Below are 25,767 nucleotides of genomic sequence, written 5' to 3' on the forward strand. Positions count from 1 at the left end.
GTTTTCCAGTGTATGACATCAGTTATTACAGTCATAATTAGATTTACAATCAGAAATGTGTGTCTGTTCCAGTCAAGACACATTCTGGACAGGGCACCAGTTCATCACAGGACCAACATACAGTACGTACTGTATAGGGATAAAAAAAAATAACAGTGAATGCACATTTAAGCAAGCATGCACGAATGCATGAATTAATGAATTAATTCTGAATTAATTAATTAATTCTGTTTTCTATAGATTCAAAGGCCTTAAATCTTATTTGCTTTTTCATTGATTTCTAACTCCTCTCACTTTCCAAAATCCTGTCTCTTCCATAAAGTACACAGTGCATACTTGTATAGTACAGTACACTACATTGCTTGTTGGTGCGTGTGAATATGAGTGTGAAAGGTTGTTTTTCTATATACTGGCCCTGTGACCAACTGGCTTGTTATTTATTGTGTTCTTAATTATGTGAAAAAATTATGTATATATGAAGTGACTAATCTTGTTATGGAAAGCCTAAAGTGTGTTGTTGAAGCACATAAATACTTTGACCTACTTTAAAGCACTTTTTGGAACAAGATGTCAAATACGTCTAAAAACCGTTTGGGCAACAGTCAAAGTGGGTCAAAGTAAATCCCAGTTGTGGTTCCTGTGATGTTCCTGGTTTATCTAAGATGACAAACTTTCTGGATCAATGTTCAAAAGCCACTGGAGCATACGGTAAGTCCTCACTGACTTTCTGTTTGCCTCTTTTATACAGTGTGTTCTTGTCAGTCAGCCTATCAGCCTAAATGTAGCCCAACTGGAACGTGACATGCTAGAATTAGTATCAGGACATATGAATCTTAAAAATGAAACAGAAGGTAAAAGCAAGATTGGATCAAATGCTGACTAGTGGCGCCCTCGCCTGGATATTCTCCAGGAATGCAGCCTTAGAATTATTGCCCCATTGCCGCTCAAGGAGCCTAGATAGCTCAGTTGGAAGAGCATCAGACTTTTGATCTGAGGGTCCAGGGTTGAAGTCCCTGTTTGGGCTGCATGAACCCGCCTCTCACCCAGAGCCAGCTGGGATAGGCTCCAGCAACCCCCATAATCCACAAAGTTGAAATGGTTACACTTTTAGAGAATCTGCATTGTTACACCAATGAGGTTATGTTTATGACAACATTTGTTAACAACTGCTGGCTGGATCTTCATGAAAAACAAATCTGACATTGTATTTTGAGAGGGATGTGGATACCCATCTGGATACAAGAAAAACTGGACTTTCCACATGGAGGCTTTAAAAAAAAGAAAATAACAAAAATCACATCTAGTAAAATATGCATTAAATTCTCTCACCAAAAATCACTGTCATAAAGGGGTCCGATATGAACTATCATGCAAAATGTTTTCTGGATCTGATCCAGAACGAGGTCAGTGGAAAAAAATACACCTTTTTACATCGAAACGCTGCGTAAGCATGAATCCAAGCACATTTCCTTCGTCCTAATCAACGTGGACGCACATGTTGGCAACAGCGGCATTTGGACCCAGCTTGCGCTTTCGTGTGGCCTTTTTCAGCTGCATTGTGGGAATACCGGGCAGACATGCGGGGAACCGTCCCACAAGGCTGACATGGCACAGTCCCGAACGGTCTACCTGCTGCCTCTGGAATGACCCCGGTTGCGAGGAACCCCGGTGTGGTCAGCACCTGGGTGCGCGGCGCGCTGAGACGCGCTCCAAGGCCGGCCGCAGCTCTGCGCACAATTCCAATTTCGGGAGGATGACCCGCGGGAACCTGCAGTGGCTGATGAACCAGTAAATCCAATTCGAATTGTACCATTTGTAATGTCTTCTAACGCACCACTTTGCGCATGCTTTCCTATCATCTCCTGTAATTGCACACAGCTGGTGCGTTCTGTTCGTCGGTGTTCATTGTTCGTGTTTCTCTGACGTGTAGTTGACATTTATTTGATATATCAGCTTCCCAGCATCACCTGAAAGTGTCGCCAGCCATGACGTCGGCGTGAGGCGCACCGCACATTTCCACGGTCATTTCACTGAACTGTGGATGCACGGTCGATTCATGAGGCTCCATGGCCCATCCAGATGTTTTAAATTCCAGAGAACATGCAAGCTGTTATACAAACGTAATCATATTCATAAAGGTGTGTTTGTGTACCTCAATTAGGATTAAATTCATATTGGTGTTTGAATTTAGGTTTTAATATTATATATCCGGATCCATCTTTTGTAATCGCTCTTCGGCAACGTGTGCGATATTTCATTAAGGTGTGGCTGCTGCTTTTGCACGCTGCTTTGTTATTTCTGGTCACCCTGATCTCCTGAAAAGCCTCTAGAAGGAGGAGGAACTTTGTTTTAGGCTGACATTGAAACCTCTGCATGTGAACACATGCACACCAGTGGACAGATACAATAACATCAGAATTGATACACACCACAAATCTACAAACCACTCTCAGTACCCGGACCTTTCTCATGAAAATGTCAACAGATCAGGTTTGTCCACATCCTCTTGACGTTTACAGCGAGATGAGGCATCCTTCCAGCTCCTCCCAAACTCTAACCACAGTTTTGGGATCGCACCCAGGTTGTTAAATTGTCCATTTTTTTTGTTTGAGCTGCAGCATTTGCTGCCAACAAGCTTCTATGAATAAAGCCACTGCATGCTTGTGATGCCATTATATTAATAGTCTCAGCATATAGTTCTTTGAGATTTGATGTGTGATATTAATACCATATCTTATTGTGCAAGTTGACTGTTAGCAGGCAAATTGATACTGTGGCAAAGGAACTTCATGCAAAGGATTGATAAGGTATCAAATAAATTAGAATCATATGAATTACCTTCAAAAACATTTATTTATTTTAGAATTGTCAGTTTTCAGCTTTGATTTACATTAAAATACACATCTGAGGATTTACCCATCCATGGCACGATTCTGCTACTGGTGCTAATTGACGCAAGCCAAAAAAACAGATTCAACCCCGTGTGGGCCTTGATGGTTCAGGACATCAATAAAAACAAAGTCTGATAATTAAGATATTTTACCTGCAAATGTTCAAACCAGAATAATGATTCTAATGATAATAATTTTGAATGAAGTCAGATTTTACACAAATTATTCCCATTGAATGAATTACCGGTAAACATTTAGAATTTACACTACAGCATAGCATGGCAAAATAGCAGCAGTGCCCCCCCCCGCCCCATTACATTAGGCAACTTTGTTAAGACATATCGACTACTGTCTTATACCGTGCGATCTAAAATAAGACTACAAATGTGGTTTTTAAGATTTCTGAGAGGGGAAATTAACACTGCGCAGTGAGTTCCTTCCTTCTCCTCATAGTGGCTTCAACAGGAGTGTTTGGTGGTCACCCAATCGATCTGATGGCTGCTCCCCTCCCCTCTGTTATCGTCTCCGACGTGTGAGAACGACAACCTGATCAGGCATGGCACTATCCTCGCTGTTGAATTTGGACATTTTAAGCAAAACATTAATTGACAATGAAATATCAACATCAAGATGCAAATATACATTCTCACCTCGCCCGTTATTTACTGGAAAATTATAGCTTTGGCTCTGCATTGTTTTTTTTTCTCTCCTCCAAACCAAATGAAGAAATGCATATTTGTTTTTAAACAAAATCTATGGCTTCTCCTACCACTTGTGAAATAGGTTTTTGGGATTAAATTCTCAGGAACATTATTCAAAACCTGAAAATATTCCTTAAACCAGATGTGACATTTTTCATTTGTACTGCAGACCTTATAAATAAAGTGTTGAGTTACTGCTTTATCTTAGTTAGGATAAAGCAAATGATGCTCAACCACTTTCCATATCGATTGCCTAGTCAGAGGCAAGACCATGAAAATGTCTGAGATAAACTGCACTGATGCAATTTTGTCTACAATTCGGCAAAAATAATAATAATATTTGACACTGGAGCGATCTGGCACAGATATCCCCGCCTCCCCAAAAATGGGTTAACTTTTGATGTTATTGTCCCTCTTCAACCTCGCCTCAGAAAACACCGGCCTCTGTAAGTAGTGCTCCAGCCTCCAGCAGCAGACACTTGACATAGACACGGATGGTGTGGAACATTGTGACAAAATCCTGGGTGCAGAACAGGGTGTCTGCAAAAGCAAATCCCAGTGTGGAAGGGACGAAACCTCGGCCGTACTCCACCATCCACGTCCCGGCACTCCACTGGACCGAAGTGGCCTCGCCGACACTGTGTACGATGGTGTCACCTGAACATTTACGAAAGGAAGGAAAAAAAGATTTAGGACGAGATCTAACACAAGAAAGGACAAAGTCATCAGATATGTTTTTCACATTTAGTTAAGATGGGAAAATATATGTTGTCAGAGTAAAATAAGTTACCAGGGTAGTATAATTCACTCTTGGTCGTCCCCTCTTTCCACTGCCTGAAGGTGCCAGATATGACGGTGTCAGATATCTCAACCCAGGAGCGACCTGGTGGCAGAACAGAGCAAATGCATGGTCACATTTTATATACAGATGATAAAATCCTCAAACAAACTAGATAGAAAGAGAGCGCTATGTAATGCATCTGCAACATAATTCTGATTTTAACCCAGTATGTTAATTTGTTCCGACAAATTTCATCTCAACACTGTCAGAACTGATCTTTTTCCATCGATGGCATGACAAACCTTGCAGCCCCCTCATCATTTTTGAACCAGTCACGCCAGCAAACGTAAAATTCAACCAGTCTCTGCTTGATCTTGCAATTTCATCACTACAACTTTAATGCAGATATAAATAATACTTTCACCTTCCTGCAGCGTATGCACTACCTGAATGTCCTCCTGTGTCCACTGCTGTACCAAAGACGAGCAGGTACTCTGTGAGCGAGGCATGGAGGAGACACATGGAGCCCATCCAACCTCCGGCATTCACAAAAACCCACTGCAGGTCCTCGTCTGGAAGGATGTGGCCGGGATACCTAGTTCAGGCACGCTAGATTAACCGGTTGATAAATACATAAAATATAAACCAAATCAAAAAGGTCACCAATCGCATCGTGAAGATGACTCACGAATGACAAATGCCGAATTGTTATTCAATATTGTCTGTTTTACTAAGGTCAAGTCATCACTTTATGCACAGCAGATTATATAGAAAAAATATAATAAAAAAAGCGAATTGATAGTTACAGATTAAAACTGCTTTGAACCTATTTAAGAGCTGAAATAAGTCGACTCAATACATCAGCATGAATTTCGGTGTTGGTTTGCAGTTGTGCCTGAACACGTGTCTATATTCCACACAAAGGAGTGGCGATTACCTCTTTCTGAGCTCCACCACAATTTTAGAAAAGGCCTGTTCATGGTCTTGTCCTGAAAACGCAGGCATTGAATAGAACCATTTATGTGCGAGGCAGGGAGCTGGACTTTCTTGGGCTACATACATGCGTGCACTTTAACGCTCAACTACATTTGAGTAGCCTGCAGGCCGGTTTTAATTCGGTTTAGATACAGATGTATTCTACAGCAAACTCACCTGCGTATTGTTTGGCCAATTTGGCAATGTCTTCTTTGTTGAAAACATACTGCTTGGTGGCCATCCAGTGCCGCAGCGACAGCACCGCCAGGGCGGACAATGCGGTCAGGATGACTAATTTTAAACACGTTCGAACTGCAGACATGATTTCAAACTGCGCACAACAAACAAAGAGTCTGCAGTGCGGTTAGTACAGGTGGGAAGGGGGGCAAACAGACGGCTCCAAACACGCCATGGGCAAAGGTGGGACGAAATCAGCTACTTCCTGATCAGCAGGGGTACGACTGGGAAGTACAGCCAATCAGAAGCCGAATCAGGTGCGCTTGCGTCAGCAGTTTTAAGGTTGCCAGCACATACAAAAAACCCTCTATATGGTGTTCGACTTATTTAGACACAATTACATATAAAATATCGTTCACAGAGATACAGTTACAAGTTTTTGTCATGTGATAACATTATTTATTTTATTTTATGAATACTGCGTCGAATTCGCTTTCGCGTTTGATTATTTCGAGTCTTGGAAAAACACCTTGATTTGTCCCAAAGAGTCCGTCTTCACGCGTGACTCTGTCCAGGAAGTGCGTCATGGTTCGTTACAGGAAGACTCGTGATTATAATAAGTAAACAGTAAACAGTATTTAAGTGAGGAGTTGCCGGCACAGGCACCGGAGAGGAGCCCCTTCAGTGACAGCGCCTACAGCCCCACCGACATGGGCGACAGAAATGAAGCCGGTTTCGATCCAAAAGGTTTGTCGCTTTCATTCATCCACAACATGTGAGATGTAAGTAATTTAAAGCTGAGCTTAAGGCTTTTTGTCATTGATCATAAGCAAATGCCACGCGAACCGTTATTCTGCAGGTCTCGCTCATGCATTGTTGTACACTTGCGGTATGCATCTTTCTGCTTTCGTATATTTTACCCACTAAAAGGCATCTTGCCATAAAACTGTGCGTAACTCGTGAGTCGTCGTTAAGTGAAGACCAGCTGTATATAAAACCAACGTGACGGCCCAGTGACTTTTAACGAGATGCATTTACCCCCCCCCCCCCTTGAATTAACTTTTCAAAGTAGTTCAGTCACACTGAATTTACTGGAATCAATATATGATATTTATGAAGTCTTGTAAAGTCACTCCAATGCATCCAATGCAGAGCAACACGTTATTATTGAAGCTGGACTTCTCAGACTATTCATAGATATTCAGGATCCTGCTGCTTTCAATGCCGCAGCATCACTGTGGTGACCCACATGTGTTAATAATCATCTACGACTCAGTGCTTTTCGTTTTGTGTTAGTATTTGGCATGTTTTGAGGCCAATATGAATAAGTTTTATTTTTTATTTTGGTTGTCAGATTAAAACAAAAAAATACAACTTAAACAAAACTAAATATACATTACAACCAAAAAAGATAGATATGAGTGAATTGTTGGTAGTGAGGAAAGTATCGTGATTTAGTATGACGTCATAATAATAATAATAATGCAAGTTCAAATTAAGCAGAGAAACCACAGACCATTGAGCAACTGAAGTCTTGTGTCAAGGTGCGATGAGATGGAATTCTGCTTTCTCAAATCTCGCAATCCTCTCATCCCAGATGCTGAGTGTGTGTTAACATAAACCGGCAAATGACTGTTCAAACCTTTTGAAAATGTTTTGCAGAAGTTGAACTTGAGCATTACTATACATTTTAATATATTTGTAATGTAGTAAATTGCATAGAAAAAAATGAAATTTGCAAATCATTGCATTCTGTTATTATTTACATCTATATAATAATTCCAACAACACGTTTGCCGATATAACTATCCGTCTCTACTGATAACGAGGATGAAACGGCCTATTTCAGATTGACATCTGTGAACTTTAACTGTACTGCCATTAGCCTCTAAAGAGAACCAGCGCTCTTCGTCTGCATGTGTGTGTGTGTGTGTGTGTGTGTGTGTGTGTGTGTGTGTGCGCGCGCAACTATCTCCTCCCATCTCCTAAACCTCTCAGAGCACCAGCACCTGCGCTATAACCCTCTGCGCGACTCCTGGGTTCTGGTGTCGGCCCACCGCATGAATAGACCCTGGGCAGGGCAGGTAGAAAAACCACCTGAGAAACATGTACCCAGATACGACCCCAGCAACCCACTATGTCCCGGGAACACTCGCGCAAGTGGGAAGGTAAGGAGGGATGGCTAAACACGAGTCAGAATGTGTTAACAGGCCTGACATTCTGTCTCCCCCATTTCTGATATCGCCATCTTCAATCTCTCTCCAGGTAAATGCAGACTATGAAAGCACTTTTTTGTTTGAAAATGACTTCCCTGCCCTTCAGCCACATGCTCCAGAACCTGGTGAGTGTCTGTCATGCCGATTTTTATTTTTACTTTGGGTGGGGGGGTTAACATTCATTATATTTAAGCAACCATTTGCTTAAATACATACATTCTATGCATTTTAATTATTCTAATTTATTTTGATTTGAAAGCATTGACAACATTTAACCCTTCCCAGTAGATTTATATACATGCAGTTTAGTGTCTTTTTCTGTGCACGTTTTACTTTAGAGATAATCCGATGGTGCACAGAACTGTTTAATCACAGCAAATTCTTGATTATTGTACCTCCTTTTTATTCAAGTCTAAAGTGCAGCACATTGTTATTGAATTTTAAAACATTGTAATATTTGCTGTTGTGTTCCTCAGTTCCTGATCAGCATCCACTGTTCCAGTCTAAAGCTGCCAGGGGCGTCTGGTAAGAGCAAAGCTTCATGTCACATTCACAGCAATGATCCATTGCAGCTATTCTTTGAATCAATACACCCAATGTGGTTTTATTTATTTATTGAAAAGGACAGATGATGGAATTCACTAAATCACCATCAAATAGCAACATTTGTGTTATAAATGATATATTACTGCTATATGATAGTCCAGTACAACAAATAAAAGGTTGGAATGTTAGAAACTTAATTCAGGGATGGATTTTACCCGGTGTTCACTTTGAAAGAGTACTTTCGTAGTTGTGGTCATTATCCCTCTAATCAGTCTGCTTGGAACGGAATTAATACGCCACAGGGTCATTGTGTTCGGTCATTCAGGCCTTCCTCGGGATGGACTTTTGTCATTCCCTGACATTTCATGCTGCTCCACTTTCAGGTTAGGACTTTAATAAATCCATCATTTAGTTTAATAACCAGATACCCAACTTATTCACCTAAAATGGAGAAGTTTTGTAGCAGCTGCATGTTATCGTTGCTGTGAGCATCTAGGTGTTGTCTTTCTATAGCCGTGTTGGGCATGGTGATACACACGCACTAAAACCAGAGTGCTTGTAGCTCCTATAACACTCATGAACATTTCATAGATACAACCATTCAGTTTTGCTCAGGGCGTAAACACCAAATACTTGTTCAATATTTGATCGTGTTTTTGCTGCACGGGCCCCAAGAAGAGCCTACCTGTCGATATTAACTCTATTTTTCTCAGTGCGGTAGGTGAGGCTGTGATCAAACATGCATTCCCTTAAATTCACACACCCTGAGGCCGTGGGATAAACTATACATGCATTCAGATTCTGTATTTTTAAAAGGAATTAGACCTCCAAAGTCACATTGTTTGGTCATGGTTAATGAGATTACATGGCATACTTCATGAGTAAACACTCCGACAATAGAAACCACTCTGAAACAAGTGATATCTGTTTTGGACCATGAATATTCTCTTATGAATGTAAAAAAATAATGAGCTCTGGGAAGTGCTACAGCAAACAGATGCAGCATTAAAAAGGCAAAAAAAACCAAACAAAGCCAGATTACTTTCATTAACTAGGCCGATCCAAAACACAATAGATCAAGGCTGCTTTTGTGATGCATTGCACAGAAAACTTTGGCAAGACAGCAGCAGCACATTCATGACTTATTAATCAGCGCCAGAACAACATCAGGACATCATAATAAATAATAAAGGGGAAAGTGGAGAGTGAGATGAAACAATAAGAGGTGAAGAATCGGCTTCTTTTGATTAGATCATTTGGTGTTTACTCCTGAATTCAGTGGGAGGCTAAAGTTTTAGTAAAATCCAGTCTGTTACTGACTGATCAGTACATATGTAATGATGGCGTGTTCACTTCATGTTTTACTTTACTGGTGGCATTTACTGCTTATAAATGTGTCATTCTCTCTCTGGCTGAAATATGTCAATATGCACCGGAGAGGTCAAAACGCAAATCACCCAGAAATCCCCAACATTCCTCGTAGCCACAGATTGGCTTTGTGGTTTGTACTAATTGGCATGCTAGCAAATCAAGTGTACTAGCATGCTGGTATTAGCAATTTGTGTCCCATTTTACTTTAGTGCACAGATTATTAGCATTAAGACATTCTCTAACTAATATCAAATATTATATTGTTGCTACAATCAGTAGAGACAGAATCAGAGCTGGTTCCGAAGATCATTTTCATTGGTTGTAATATTTTCAGCAGATTGAATTATAGAACGATTTACTTCTCTCCCGTCATCCTCTTTACCACTGCCTTGAATTCTTTTTCAGTAAGGTCATGTGTTTCCATCCCTGGTCTGACATCACCCTCCCTCTGATGAACAAGCAAGAGGTTATCAAGGTGATTGATGAATGGGCGGGGCTGGTTAAAGAACTTGGTGCCACCTACCCCTGGGTTCAGGTATGGGATGCAAACATGCATGATTAATATAACTTTTAAACTGATTCAATTATGTCATCGTGCTGACATTTGTTAATATGTAAATGCTAACATCTTAACTGCTGTCTGTATTATAGCCAGTTTGATTAGCTGTGGGACAAATTAATGCTTCCAATCTATTCCAGACCAGTTTTATTGACTACATATTCTAATTGTATTTTGGATTTGCTATATCTTAGTTTTGTTGCTCTAATCATGAGTAAAAAAAAAAAAAAAATGGTAAATTAACTATTGATCATGATTTTATTTTCTGTTTTAAGATCTTTGAAAATAAGGGAGCTGTGATGGGTTGTTCAAATCCACATCCTCACTGTCAGGTAGGAAATACACCAGCTACAAGTTCATGTGACGATCTTATCCTTTTGGTCATTGCCCAGAGCTCATGACCATAGGTGAGGGTTCGAACATAGAGTGGTACATGGAGAGCATTTCTCTCGTCATCACCACAGACCAGTAGAGCGACCACATCACGACGCACAGATCCGCCTGTCTAGTAATAATAAGACCCCAGGATACTTGAACTCCTCTCCTACCAGGACTGGGCGCCCCATCCTTATTTGGCAAATAATCATGGTCTCAGATTTAGGGATGCTGATCCTCACCCTGGCCGCTTGACACTCTGCTGCAAATCGCTCCAGTGCTAGTTGGAGGTCACTGTTTTGATGAGGACACGTAATCTGCCATTGATTCTGATGGAATCCTCAGGCCACTAAGCTACAGCTGGTCCAGTGTTCCACGATCAGCGTGAAACTCGCATTGTTCTTCCTGGATCTGAGGTTCACCTAAATGTTGGACTCTCCTTGCCAGTACTCTGGAGTAGACGTAACCAAAACGCTGAGCAGTGTGATCTCCGAGGAACACAGACTCTCTGGTCCCCTTTCTTAAAATGGGGAACCAACGCCTTAGTCTGCCACTCTCGGGGCACTATGCTCATGTAGTCATTGTCCGTGCAATGTTGCAGCCACGACAACCCTACAATATCTAGAGCCTTGAGATACTCAAGACAACACATTGGAATGTAGATAGATGTATGGAAGAAAACTGCTTCAGGTTGCATTTCAAGGAAGAATATGTCTGATTCAAGCTAAAGGATGATGCACGTAGTTCCTTATTATTTCCTAAAGGATTCAAAATGGTAACCTTTCACAAAAAAGGTCATAAATAGCTCAAAGTTTGCCATATATTGTGTTCAAATCTATAATCTTAATGGTGTGTTTCATTTAATTCTATAACTTGAGGGACTCGCAGAGAGAGGGCTGAAATAATCATAACATGAATAAAACTACGACTAATAAACAAAAAACCTTAATCTGAGTCTCATTAAATCGATGTCCTCGGACAATGGTGGTTATTTAACAATGAATTGGTTACACTAAATTGTCCGGAGGTGGGTGTGTGTGAATTATTGTCTGTGTGTGAACTGGCAGCTTAGACTGCTGGGCGAGGCTCCAGCAGGACTCATGACCCGATAATTGACAAAGTGGTTCAAAAGATCAATGAATGAATGTACATTTCCCATCATACTGATTTCATATTTTAATTTACTTGATTGAGGGACCGCATAGTTGCAAAAATTACCAATTGAATGTTTTTTCTAAAGGAATAAATGAATAGAAATGGGAAAGAGGGTTTGTGGAACAGCTAGGCTCTGTCAAACAGTAAAATGAAGTCGAAAATAATGCCTACCAGAATAATTAAAGCTAATAATGAGACATTTCTCAATGTGTTATTCTGTGCTTCTGTCTGGGGTTAGATTGCTATTTTGAATCATCAGAAAAATTAATGTTCAACTCCTCAAAGGATGTGTCGATATAGAAATCAACAGTAGGGGGCATTATATGACCGTGCGATGTAGGCATCGAAGTTAGAGTAATAAGGACAAGGCTACAATAAACACTAAAACACAATCCATGTATTCAAGGTTCCGTTGTATCACTGCTGCCAGATGTTTCATCTGGTCCAGGATAGAAAGAATTCAAACTGAACATAAATGATGGACCACTTTAAAAAAAAAAAAAAAATGTTTTGTTTCTTTTAATGTTTTTAATCAACATAAGTCAGATTTTCATTTCCTGAAGCAGCAAAGCCAAGGAAAAGAGTTGTGTGTGTGTTTGTGTGTGGCCAGACAACCCCTTCAGGCCACAAATTTAGAAGAGAGGATCCAAAACTTGGAAGAATAACAAACTGAAAATGTAAATCTTGTTCTGGAAGCAGTGTTGCTTCTGATAATGTTTTTCCCTCATATGAATAACATCACTTTACGTATTTTTATGTAAGGGAAGGAAGGAAAACGCACGCCTCTGGAATAGTACTATCCATATTTTATATAAGTAGCTTGAGTATTAATTCTGTTAAGTGTTCAGAATATGCATGCTAACATTTTCTTCTCTGTCATGACTACTGTTATTGAGTTCTTTATTCCATATGTGTATGTGTTTCAACTTTGAAAAGCACTCGGAAGCAGAAGTTTAAAGGCCCGATGCTGTCATAATGGCTGTTATGAGTTGATGCTTGCTATTTTCCTAAACTCCGTCCTCTGGGAATAGAGTGCATTTGTTCTTCTCCTGTGTGTCTCTGTACATTTTTCTTTGAATCCACAGTCTGTTGCTGGATCGATGATATATCAGTGTATACAAAAACACAGTTGTACAAACATACCCTGATGCTGATGCGGCCAGGCATGCAAATTTGTCAGCGTACCTGAAATCATGCAGATTTACACACAGTGTGAATCAGCACACCCTTAATATGGTTAATATTCACAGACTACTCATAATCATATTATACTAAGCTTTTGATTGTATCAATTTCAGTAATGGTGTGTAGAGAATCTTATATGGCCTAGGGGGAAATGGCGGCAAGACAATAATATATATATATATATATTTTAATCACATTGACTGTAATTTATTAACTTTAATCCAGGGAAATATATATATATAATTATATATATATAGACATTTATCAAACACATTACATGGAATTTTTAAAAAATGACAACGCTTCTGCTCAATGACATTTCTTGGAAAATTCCCACATGAAATTAATGCAGCTTTGTCCTGCTATAAAGATTTTGTATGAGGCAGTTACGTTACATTCACAGTGTAAAAGTGGAGGTGCATTTAATCAAAATGCAATTTGCGGTGCGACTTGATTACCGCTTTGTTCATGCTGATGAATATAATTGGAAGACCTATTCCTGGTACTGCCAATAAACATCAGTTAGTTTAAAATCTCTCTGACAAGCAAAAGGGCAATTGTATCTAAAAACACTTCAGTCAGTCCTTAACTATACTTAAATAATGCAAGTACTCAAACTAAAGGCCAAATGAAATATGGTTGTCTGCAATAAATACACACAAACAGCCTCCAAATTCAGCAATAACTAACCAATATTCTGTTGCACATTACAGAGTGAATGCACGCTGCACACTCACTGCAATGTTGATGTTTGCTTTCCCACATATGGCCGTGACCGTTAGTTTGGGCTCTGATTATGACTGATCCAGGTGTAAATACCTCATTCAAAAACCAAGCAAAATTGTTGTCTCAGGGATTTATTTTCATGCAGTAACGAGTGAGTCGGGAGCTGCATTTGTAGTCATCCAGCACTCTGTATGCTTTTACAGTCATTAAATACTATAAAGTGAAAGCATAAATTATCTCAGTGTTTGAGACGCATAAAAAGCTTTCTGGAAGGACAGCAGGGCAAGCATGTTATGAAGCTCTTTCTGCAGCTTAAAAGTGTTTTCCCCAAAGCCTGATTGAAAATTAATTATGCTGTTTGTGAAGGTGAGTAATTCCAGCGACTGAAATTACCTGCAGTATATCTCAGCGAGAGAGGGAGAGAGTATAGAAACCCGTCTGGTTTACACCAGTATGGAGTTTGCACAAAGAAAGTGAAATTGCATTGGTGCGCACAGCGAATGAAAAAAACAGTCATATCGGCACGCGCACATTAAAATGGCATTGGATGACCAGCCCAGTGCAGTCAGTTGATGCAGCTTGCTTGCTTTACGGTAAGCTTTTCTTTGATAATCATAGATGTCATAGATGTCTCCTTACTGATCTTCCTGCTTCCTGTGACATCACAGGTGTGGGCCAGCAACTTCCTGCCTCATGAGCCAGCTCTGTCAGACTTCCATCAGAGAGCTTACTATCAGAAACACGGAGAGTCACTGCTGCTGCAATACGCCAGACTGGAGGCTGAGAGAAAGGTATACACAAATAACCACGAGATTATAATTGTTTTTTTTTTATAAACACAAACCGTTCTAAAAAAGTATCCCTCAAAGCCTAGTATTTCCTGTTTCCTTGCTTAGACAGTGTCACTGTTGACTTGTCTTAATAAACCTCAGAAGCGAGCTTTACGAAATTGAAATAGTGGTGCTCCATTTTTCTTAGTACAGCTGCCCTCATTCCTCCTCCCTTCATCCATCCATCTTCACCTTTTTTGACTTCATTCCTCCATCAGCATACGTTGCCTGTCTCTCACTCAGTGAAGCATGTGATTGGACAGCAGAGATACCCATTAGCATAATGCCATGGCATCCACCTGTGTGAAGATTAATAAAAGGAACTGTGTGAGAGGCTAATTTTCTACTGGTGTGGGGCATCAGCAGCAGTAACCATCAAAGATGGAAGCTGAGCATGTTGTCAAATGTCTTAATATGAAGCAGACAGCTCTCTATGGTACAATTGAACTCCACACAGTCATGAATGTTCTGCTTCCTTTGCTTTGCTCTCCCCCCAGGCTGTGAAGAGATGGCTCACTGCTGCTACTTTATTATTTGATACATTCAGGTTATATGCTCAGTTAAAATAGTTCTTCATTTGTATTAGAAAAATTGTATTCGAATTAAAGCTCATTCATTTTACCTTTTACTTGTAAAAGGCCAAATCCTTTCATGTAATGGCTTTTACATGTCATTTATATTAGTTCACACATACACTTCAGCCTGGCCCGGCCCCTCTGTCAAATTTTATAACCCATTGTGGCCCGCGAGTCAAAAAGTTTGCCCACCCCTGAGTTAGCAGTTGAGCTTGTCTGACAATGAGATTAAGTGACGGCATGTTTTCTTCCTTTTCCATCTTACCCATAATCCGTTTTGTTTTTTTTCAGTTTGATATCGTGATAAACAGATTAATTAAGCAACTTTCCTTCAACTTTCTTCCATTGGTTTCTTGTGCTATATTGTGGTGTGTATTTGTTTTAGATCAAATTGACCATTTTTGCATATCAAATCTTGTACTTCTGTTAAAACATGTGTGTACATGTAGTGTACGACATAAAGTATACATGCTTGGGTACAGCATTAATTTTGGCACGGCACATATTCTCATGGTGACAGTTTACCTCCTGACATCATATTCAGGCTGATAAGCTCATACATTTCTTGCCATCAATTTACAAGTCAAATTTGGTCTGTATGTATTTCAAGGTAAAATATATATTTTTATCACCCTTTGGTTAATGTTACATGTAGATATTTGCTAATATCATTTGGAATCTAGAAACTAGAAGGTTTCCTTACATTTATATGAGTGGGAAGATCACAAACAAGAAAATAACTCCCATCAATCTACCTGAAATCACTGCATATGCACCACAGTGTTTAATAATCATATGTCAGTATCCAGAATTATATTAAAGAAAAACATAATTATACCTTAAGTTTTGTCAAAGTGCAAACCATAATTTCCCCCTGGATTTCATTTCAGATTTAAATTCTGAAACAAATCACATGTTGATTAGCCACTTCACACACAAAGCTGAAATCAACTTGGGGTGCATATTCTACCCCTGAATCAAAGCGTATTATTTTGAATTTACTAGAGAAGAAGTGTTTAATCCGTCTTCAAGAATAGTTGGCGATGGACAATGGATATAATATTGGAGTTTAAAATTAAGTTTGAGCAGAAAGTATGACAGGTCAAGATTGAAGGATGCAGGAGAGGGAGAGAGGAATCAGAAACGGAAGAGAAACCACAGAGCTACTTTTATTCAGGGAATGTACTGAGGCCTGGTCTACTGGGAGTGTGTGTGGCGGTATGTGTGTCTGTGTGTGATTCGGATAGCATTAAAGTTTCGAGAAGTGTGTAGTTGACACTAGACAGCTTCTCATGGGGACTGACCTTTCTAAAATCAGAGTGGAAGCTTGTGTGTGGGTGTGTGTGCGTGTCTCTTTTTGCACCTTCGCTCTAAAGCTGAGGTTAGGACCCTAAATTGGCACACTGCAGTGTTTGGATGAGTTTGAATTGGGCTTCAGCTCCTCTGTGACACTCTTGACTTTGAGAGAAAACTTCCTGAGCTAATTGAATATTGCTCTCTCTCTCATATATTGAAAACAGCAGAAGAGGAATACAGTGAATAATGCATACCAATGTTAAACTTTTCTGTGGAATTGGTGCCCCCGCCCCCCTCACTTAAACATGAATGCTTCCCTTGTCTCTGATCAAGCCATTATGCACTAATGCTTGCAAAGGTTTGCCCAAACCTCCTGATGATATAAAACTTGCCTTTATTTGGCATCATATGTAACATATTTGTTTGTCTCATGAAGATGATGGTCTATCATTAGAAGGTATGAAAATGCCTTCAAACCAGATTAAAAAATAATAGATGAAAAGGACCATCTGGTGGTCTTTGAGTCAGAGATAATTAGTGGCATCTTGCATGTTCAAGTAAAGTCAAGTAGAACTTTATTTGGCCCAGATGGCTAATTTGTTGTGAAGCAGCAGTAATAATACGTGTGCACAAAGTCGCACACAGGACTACAAAAACAAACACAATGACACTGCTGTAAATTAAACAGATGATAAATTAATTTTTATGCCTAAAGGTCCATTATTATAATTTATATCGTATATAAAGTACCCAAGTACCCAAAATACATCTGAATATTCATTCATAAAACAACACTCAGATCATGTATTATCGGATACCGGTTTCAACCCTCTGGTCATCGACCATCTCTGTGTATATGGTTTAAAATGCAATTAAGCCAAGGCTAGCCACACCCCTTTCTGGGTGTGGCTTGGGCATTGCCCCAATGTGTATGAGTTTGTATGATCAGTTTTAACAGGTTGTTTAGAACTTGGTGCATTACGTGTCTGTGAGCAGAAAAGCAGTAGAACATCTCGTACATAATGCACCTTCCCTGCAGAAACATGAGCATGTTGTCTCTTCTCTAGGAGCGTGTGGTGTGTGAGAATTCTGATTGGCTGGCGGTGGTTCCATACTGGGCAACTTGGCCCTACCAGACGTTGTTGTTACCACGACGACATGTCCTCAGACTCAATGACCTGACAACGGAGGAGAGAGAAGGTGAGTGAGTGTCTGAGAGGGTAATAAGCCAATTAAGACAATTTTGAGGTGAGCCGGTGTATCAGCAGGGAGCCCAAGCGTGTACGTGTGCGTTTCACATGCAAAAAACCCCATAACAACACATCATTGATGAACCTTCAGCGCTTGGTGTGGTGTTTTCCAAATCGGCCCCAAAAGATTATTTGAATTGAAACAAAATTACAAATAAACTAATCTAAAGTTATTGTCTCTCATACATGTTAAAACTTCAGCAGATTTGTTTTAAGCCACTGTTTAAATTGATGGATGCACCAAGTGTTTCTCCAAAGCCAACCTCATGCTGGGTTGGAGTTTATGGTTGTTGCGAGTTTGGTTGTCAGCTTTTCCAATTTTAAATAGTTTATAAGATAATAAAATGCTTGGGCATGAGTTCAATAAATTGATACTCCTTGTTCCTCACTTGCCTTTCTTTTTAATGATGTCATTAGCAGACCATTATCTCAAGATCTAGTGAAATGACCTACCGCTCCTTCTCAAGGACGAACTCGCATATCTGTAAATTAACTCGAGGCTCATTTAGAAGACTTCATTTGACAGTCAATAGTCTGTTTAGCTCATTTAACTTGTGTGCAAGTCCCAAGGTACGTAGATAAAAAAAAAAGATCAGTCAGATGGATGTCTCACTGAAAAAGCACAGTGTTTCACGTTGACATTCACAATGATTCATTATAGAATAACAAATAAAAACCATCTCAGTCCTTCCAGTCGGGGCAGCATGTGGTGAATGATCAAGGCGCCTCGTGTGGAGTTTGCTGGTTTACTCTGTTATCTGGCTTCCTGCTGACAATCTATGAACACAATATAGGTGGATTAGTGATTTCTAATTCACCCATAGGTGTAAATAATGTGTGTCTCTGATAAACTGGTGAGCAGCCTTGGGTTAGACTCTTTATTGATCCCCCCCTTTAATTGGTGGATTTGTTGAAGCTGGTGTGTTAATGATAAATGTGAATGATTAGACAGTAATAAAGTAATTATCATCATTAACAATTAGACCATTCAAGGGTTTCTTGTCATTCCTTGTAGCATTTTATAATTATGCACTTTGTCTCTGGTCTGTCTGGCTTTTTCTTTTTGCTTTCTTTTATATTTATATATATTTTTTGGTTTTCACATACTATTGTGTTCTATGACTAGAGTACAGGTGTTCCTCACTTAACAACAGAGTTACGTTCCGAAGATCCCGTCGCTAAACGATTTTGTCGTTAAATGAAACGGTCGTTTATTGAAAACGTCGCCAACATTTTATGTGGTCAAGAAATGTTTAGCCCGCGACGCTTCCGGGTTGTACCCCACCTCTCGGCCATAGTAAAGCTGGGATAGGCTGATTGATGTCTACAGAAGTCAAAAAGCCTGAATGAGTGCTGGTGACTTCCATAGACGTATCTATTGTCTCACTGACTCTACCTCTTCTGTCTGTTTTCCAGGTTTGGCTGACATTATGAAGTGTCTGCTGACCAAGTATGATAATATGTTTGAGATCTCTTTCCCCTACTCCATGGGCTGGCATGGTAAGTCTAAATCAATTTAATTAAAGGTTTCTGCATAGATCTGAATGAAGTCTCTGTTGTTGAGTTACAGGATGACAGAGGAACATTCATTCACGACATAGAATTAAATGCCTGAAGATTAATTGTTTAAAGCACAAACTGGAGACTGTTCACATTAAGGGCCACTTTTGAACTAGTGGTTGAATACCGTAGTTGTTTTATGTCGATGAGCTCCAATCCTACTTGTGTAAATGCAGCACGATTATCTGTCATAATCTGTAAAAGTCAGTCATGAAATATGCGAAGCTGAGTCAGGATTTTATCTTACTGCCAGTGTACCAAATTAAACTGTAATGGGAAGTTGTAAAAGGATGCCTTAAAATGCCTTTGCAGTACTTTTACTTCAAACACTGTCATCCCTCTCTCCTTTCACACTTCCCTCTCCATCTTTTCTTCTCATCGATGTCAACGCTGACTAAGCGTAGCTGTTTCCAGATGGGGATTCTGTACACTCCCGTCACTCAGTATCACATGTGAATCTCGATTAGCTTGCCCAGTGTATTGGGAATGGTAATCTTGTTTTACGTAACAGTTTTTCGTTTAAGTTATCCATCCGTCCATCTTCTACCGCTTATCTGCGGTGGTGTCGCGGAGGCAACAGTCTGTCCAGGGCTTTCCAGACTTCCCTCTCCCAAGACACTTCATCCAGCCCTTCTGGAGGCGATCCTGGTGATCTCCCTCTTGAACTGCCACCTTATCGTGGTGGGGGAGTTTTAGTGCCCGAATGATTCCAGGAGCTATGTTGTCGGGAGCTTTATGCTCCTGGTAGGGTCTCCCATGGCAAACAGTCTGGCCCGCCTCCCTGTACCTAAGAGCAGTTTAAAAGCTCCCGTGAGAAGAAGAAAACCAAGGACCAATATGTCGCCTGGTATGGTCCAGCCCGAAAGGAGGAAGCGGCCCAACCTCCAGTGGGCTCACCATCCGCCGAGGGAACCGTAGGGGACAGGTGCAATGTGGATTGGGTGGCGGTTGATAGCAGGGGGCTCGACAACCAGATCCCCGGACACAGAGACGAGTTTTAGTTGGTTTTGCTGAAAACAACTACCTGATGTGAAACAGCGCGCTGAAAGGTGCTAAAACTGTAGAGGTTTTTTTTTTGCTTTGTATCAGTCCTTTTAGCTCAGGTAGGGTTTTGAAAGATCGTGTTCACATGGAAAATAACCATACATTAAATATGTGCATTTTACATAAAACTTTCTTCATATGAACCTAAACAATTAATTTGAACAGTGATCTCAATCAATATTGTATTCATGTCTATGCCTCTATATCGTCCCAATGTTTCTTTTCTCATGCATTTGGGCACTCCTTTATTAATTGTCTTTCACTCCACAATGTATTGCAATTTCTCACCTTTAGCATTTTCTTATTTTCAGCTTTTGTGTGCCTGATTCCTGCATTCACTCTCCTTGTCCCTTGCTTTTGAATCAGAGCAATACTGGAAACAAAGGAACCAACAATAAGTTTGGAAGGGTGTGAAAAAAGGAGAGAGGAAAAAATGCTGCAAAGCGCTACCTTAACATGCAGCCAAGCTACTTTTTTTTTTCATTCAGACGGAACAAGCAGACGATTCTCAAACACTAAAGCACAAAATGCACCTATTTTGCATCGCATCAGTCAATGTGTCAAACATGAATCATAGCTTAGCTGTGGCCAGGCAAGTGTTTAATTGGCTTGGTGTGACAAAGCGACGACACACGAGACGATAAACTTTGTAAACAAAGGTGATGAACAGCCGTTAGGACAGCTGCAGCTCAGCGGAGGCAGTGGCTGGTAAACAAATGTAGCATCTGAGATGAGATGGGGATGGAAATATCTATTGTGAGCAATGTCAGAGTGGCATCACACAGGCATGCTTCAAACTGGAGCAAAGGTGAGGGTGCAGCGATGCGGTGAGTAATGTGTGACAGACGGGGGGAGCAAGTGCCATTTTTACGGCCGGACGGTCACCGAGGGTTGTTGTGTACGTTAAAGGTTGCAGGTTCAATCCTTTCAACACCTGCGTTCTGCTCATTTGTTCCAGACAAAGGAAGGCTTCCCCATTCTTTGTTATTATCTCCTTGCAGCATGCTAACAGGCTAAACCAGTCAACCCACTGAAGGGAGGGACAGGGAAAAACATGAAGTAAGTTGAGTTGGGTAAATGTATACATTATACCCGCTGAATATCTGGGAGAAGACTTGAATTTCTATTATCATTTTGGGGTTTGCTAGTTTTCATTGGCATTGGCTAAAATCTCTGAAGAGCACAAGCAATTCCTCTGTGTAGGAAAATCCCTGGAACGAGGGATGAGGCTGAAGCGAATCTTGTTTGATTTAGCATACATCTCAGAATGTAACAACTTCTAGATCCATTTCAAAGCGCTATGGCTGCATGAACATTTACCACCTGCCAGTCTGTCTTTGAGTTGTTTGTTTGTTGTTCGAGAAAGGCAGCCCGGATGAAAGATGGTTCATAAAAACAGAGGGAGATGTATCACTGAAATTGTAGTCTGCAGAAAAGCACAGAGGGCATGAAAGGACACCGTCAACAACTCCCTTTCTTCCTTTTATTTTCTCTGATTTCATGTCTTTGAAGTAAAATCTCTGTCTGGAAGTCGCCTCTGGGGAGGGTATTCCCAGATAGACACTAAAACACACAGGTCATGTTGTAGGAAGGTGGCCGAGCTGATTGGCATGCATTTCTTCTTTTCTGTGACTGAAATTGTCCCAGATTTTCACTTGGCCTTGTCCAAAAAATAATATAGTAAAGATGTACTACAGTTAAAATAATTGCAGGTCAAGTTTTCTTTAATGTAATGATAAAATAAAATTACATCTTGATGGACCCTCCATCAAAACAAATGGTACACACAAGGCAGATTCATCCTTATTAAAAAAAATATTTTCAGATGACTCCTTTCTTTTAAAATATCTGCTGAATATTTTTAGTGTTTAGATTTATTCAAATAGACAAGACAATTACTGAGAAACACAAGGACAAGAAATTAGAGAAAGATATTTAAAGTAATGTTCAGATTAGTAGCAAATGTTCTGATTCTGGAACGTTCAAAACAAAATAAACTATCTCCCCTCCAAGAAATCAGTTATTAGTTAGTTTCATATCCCACATTGAGTGTTACTTGGAGGAAAAGGTGTCATGATCCACTGGAAGATTTGGAAGCTTGTCAGAGATTATCTGGTACACACAACTGTTCTCTTCCAACACTCTTCATGAGGCTGACAGGAAACATCCAAGTGTTTCTTCACTTGTCGAACTTGTGCTCAAAAAATGATGCTGTTTTTAGCTTTTAACAAGAGACAAAAGTAAAAGATGAGCTAAAACACACACACACACACACACACCTGGCCCATATAATGAGTTGCGTTATCCCACCATCTGTGTTTGTGCTTTATTTCATCTCGTTACGAAGCAGCCAGCTTTTATCCAGAGTTTGGCTTATTAGTGGCAGTTTGGAGATAAAAGTGTTCGGAGGGTGTTTGGGTCGCTTGGGAAATTATGGATAAGCTCCAACTACCTGCTTATTCCTTCAGGAGGAAAACACACAGCCCATTACAGTCTGCATTAACTGGCTGCATGAAGGACTAGCACATAAATGGAGACTGACTCACAGGCACAACGAATTATTCACACTGATGCACGAATCGCAGGTTATAAGAAAGTAAAAATGCAAGTGTCAGACAATACAGTAGGCCGTAGAACGACGCGCCTCTCGGTCTGATGAGAATTTGTGTCCCCGTGTCCAGGAGCATCTTAAAGGTCAACGATATTCAGCAGAATAAACACACACATAAACAAGAGGAAAGTGTGAGGCCTCTTTGTCGACTAATGTATCTGCATCATTCTTTATCTGAACCCTTCACCCTTTTCTTCTTCCTTTGTCGTTTCAGTTTTGTGATCTTTGTCTCATCGGTCACCATTTTCAAGAATATTATGAATACTACACAGTGTTTACAGAGATCCCCCCCCCCCCCCCACACACACACACGCACACAAAAAAAAAGGTTCCTTTTATACTTCTCATTACCTTATTATCTTGTGCTGAGATCAGAAATCAATGAAAGCAACATATAATGTTATATCTGGTCAGAAGTCACTGAAACTGTGTCTTCAGCAACAAGGTAAGAGTAAAACCTGAAGGACAGCTGAAACACACGAGTCATTTTATTCAGATCTGACAATGTATTTATACAGACAGTATTTATAAGAACAGTCTGACTATTGGGTCCTTCCAAGTGCTTTTTACCTTTGTTTCATTCAGATTAGCTGTCGTCTTAACTTAAATATTACACAAGTAGGATGTATTCACTTGATCTACGTTACTCACTGACTAACCTGGAAATGTCGAACATGTCAGATTTGTTGCTGGATTATACACGTGCAAAGGCATGGTCAATGTCTCAGCGCCTCACCCGCCTCGATGAATTACTGTCTTTCTGTCTTTGTTTTGTTCAGGCGCTCCAACCGGCCCCCATTTAAAGGAGGACAACTCTCACTGGCAGCTGCACGCCCACTACTACCCCCCTCTCCTGCGCTCAGCAACAGTTAAAAAGTTCATGGTGGGCTATGAGATGCTTGCCCAGGATCAGAGGGACCTGACACCTGAACAGGTGAGCAGCGCTACACAATGTAGCAGCTGTCGATATTGAGGTTGTGATTTGTACAGGATATTTCTACAATGTTAGTGTTGTGTGATTTAAATTTGACATATGATAGATCCTTTCACAGCCTACCAATCATAAGAGAGTCCCAACATTACAGTAAATGATTGTTCTGTCCTTGCAAACAAAAAACTGTTGGGTATTTTGTCCTTTTTTTAAAAAAAATTCTAGGCTGCTGAGAAGTTAAGGAACTTACCGACAGAGCACTATAAAACCAGAGAGAACCCATAAGGAGGAGGGCGACAAGGGAAAGAAAGCGATGGAAAGTGAAAGCCAAGGTGAAACGGCTTTATTTTCACGAGTATTTTTTACAAGCTGCTATTTTCTGCAATGTTTCAAAGGATACTTTTTGAAGTAGTTTTAGAATGACATTTAAATTCTATGATGTTTTTTTATTCGCTCCATTGGACTGAGCCAGTATGTTTAGGTGCCTTTCTGAACTGGATAATGCTTTCTTACTTGAACGATATTACAGCATATCTACTGGATATATTTTATGAAATGATGTGTGAGCGAAGAAGGTGCTGGGCTCCTCGCTGCAGCGGTGAATCAGACTTCAAACAAAATAAAGCTTTGGAAGACTTTCTATGTTTTAGGGAGCTTATGGAAGAATGTTGATGTTTCTTTCTCTGCTGCGTTTTCTGCTTAAATGACACCTTTTTTTCCCTCTTTGTTTTATTTTGTTGGAAATATGTCAACAACAGAGCTTTCCCTTTCAACTTACACGAATAAATGAATGCCTTTGTTTCTTGGAAATGTTTTTCAATAAAATATCCTTCATGAATAATTTTGACAGCATTCAACCTCAGTTGTGACAGAGGAGTGCCTCATTTTGCAGATGCTGAATTTGCCTCATTTTGTACACAGATTTACTGAGTTTGGAATATTTCACTACTTTGGACTTTGTTTCCATTTTTTATTCCAGAGCATTTTATTTGTTTATTTTTATTGGACCTTTATTTCACCAGGTAAAATGTTTGAGAACTAGTTCTAAAAAAAAAAATAAAAAAATTGTTAAATAAATATTAAATAAAGAAATATTGAATATTTTATAATATTCTAATGAGTATATGGTTATGTGTGCTTTGCAATGGATGTCAGCTGTTGGAATTGCCACTCTTGCGGCTGGGACAGCAGAGGGTAGTGTTGCTTAAAAAGTGGGGATCGTGAATCTGTCCATAACTACATTTAAATGCCCCCCCTCCCCCTCATGTCTGTCTGGAACTAAAAGCTTCTCGACACACATTGTCTAACACATCAGAGAGGTCGAGTACAGCTACGAGTAGTACACTCGACTGAATAGTATAGTGTGGAAAAACACTTCAAGCAAGATGTGTGTGTGTTTGTCCACTGTGGTAATTATGTGTCCATATTTAACCATCCATATATGGTTATGGTGCCCCTCTTGACTACCTGACCTGAGATCAGCCTTTATTTTGGATCAATAGTGCCAGATAGTTTAACAGATAATTAATAAATACATGAAATACTCAGAGAAAACTAACTTCCTGACAGGGCTGCAGTACTACAATAAGTTTGCTTGCTCCTACACAAGTGAGTAGCAGAACTATTTAATAACGGTGGTTGATAAAGACAGCGGAATGACGTGTGCAAAGAGGTCAAAGCCAATGATTCATGTTTATCAGCAAATTCTTGAAAGTGTAATTTTTGATGGGACTGAACTACATTTAAATACAGAAGTTCATACACAGGTATTTACGGTACGGTTGAATAAGTTAAGTAAAAAGCAGTTTAAGCTGGTTGTGAGGCATGTCGTCATGGTAACTGTGGGGAAGCAAAGGGGCAAGCATTTAAACCAATGTTAGCTCAAACTGCCCGTCAAATCTGTCAGATGTTCAGGACTGGTTTCAACCAGACGGCCATTTCTCACAAAACTACTTCAGTTTTATCTTGGAAGTCACTGATGTCATTTGAATTAATACATTCATGTTCTGCAA

The 25,767-nt window shown here is 40.0% G+C and overlaps 2 protein-coding genes and 1 non-coding gene across 3 annotated transcripts; 2 read left to right on the top strand and 1 right to left on the bottom strand.

Annotated features, from left to right (window-relative positions):
* The first annotated feature begins 951 nt into the window (after positions 1–951).
* Positions 952–1,024, top strand: trnak-uuu (transfer RNA lysine (anticodon UUU)). The gene has a single exon. It is a non-coding gene; the product is annotated as a tRNA-Lys (tRNA).
* Positions 1,025–2,834: 1,810 nt separating this feature from the next.
* Positions 2,835–5,748, bottom strand: sigmar1 (sigma non-opioid intracellular receptor 1). The gene is made up of 5 exons (XM_068752943.1): positions 5,526–5,748; positions 5,311–5,362; positions 4,820–4,968; positions 4,383–4,475; positions 2,835–4,249 (listed from the first exon to the last, which is right to left on the bottom strand). The coding sequence occupies exons 1-5, from the start codon at positions 5,668–5,670 to the stop codon at positions 4,020–4,022; spliced, it is 669 nt and encodes a 222-aa protein (XP_068609044.1). The 5' UTR covers positions 5,671–5,748; the 3' UTR covers positions 2,835–4,019.
* Positions 5,749–6,206: 458 nt separating this feature from the next.
* On the top strand, positions 6,207–24,554 carry galt (galactose-1-phosphate uridylyltransferase). The gene is made up of 11 exons (XM_068752947.1): positions 6,207–6,272; positions 7,524–7,693; positions 7,791–7,866; positions 8,218–8,266; positions 10,064–10,193; positions 10,493–10,549; positions 14,327–14,449; positions 17,427–17,559; positions 19,026–19,109; positions 23,604–23,758; positions 23,981–24,554. The coding sequence occupies exons 1-11, from the start codon at positions 6,236–6,238 to the stop codon at positions 24,038–24,040; spliced, it is 1,074 nt and encodes a 357-aa protein (XP_068609048.1). The 5' UTR covers positions 6,207–6,235; the 3' UTR covers positions 24,041–24,554.
* Positions 24,555–25,767: the final 1,213 nt, after the last annotated feature.

Source organism: Brachionichthys hirsutus, chromosome 19 (genome assembly GCF_040956055.1).
Source record: "Brachionichthys hirsutus isolate HB-005 chromosome 19, CSIRO-AGI_Bhir_v1, whole genome shotgun sequence".
Classification (NCBI taxonomy): domain Eukaryota; kingdom Metazoa; phylum Chordata; class Actinopteri; order Lophiiformes; family Brachionichthyidae; genus Brachionichthys; species Brachionichthys hirsutus.

What these genes read in the sequence shown, in the direction of transcription:
- galt (XM_068752947.1), top strand. Translation starts at nt 6,236, where the DNA reads ATGGGCGACAGAAATGAAGCCGGTTTCGATCCAAAAG. An exon ending in ACACTCGCGCAAGTGGGAAG is followed by an intron (nt 7,694 to 7,790) that starts GTAAGGAGGGAT and finishes ATCTCTCTCCAG; the next exon opens with GTAAATGCAGACTATGAAAG. An exon ending in GACAACGGAGGAGAGAGAAG is followed by an intron (nt 17,560 to 19,025) that starts GTGAGTGAGTGT and finishes TCTGTTTTCCAG; the next exon opens with GTTTGGCTGACATTATGAAG.
- sigmar1 (XM_068752943.1), bottom strand. Translation starts at nt 5,670, where the DNA reads ATGTCTGCAGTTCGAACGTGTTTAAAATTAGTCATCCTGACCGCATTG. An exon ending in GGACACAGGAGGACATTCAG is followed by an intron (nt 4,476 to 4,819) that starts GTAGTGCATACG and finishes TTCTGCCACCAG; the next exon opens with GTCGCTCCTGGGTTGAGATA. An exon ending in GAGTGAATTATACTACCCTG is followed by an intron (nt 4,250 to 4,382) that starts GTAACTTATTTT and finishes GTAAATGTTCAG; the next exon opens with GTGACACCATCGTACACAGT.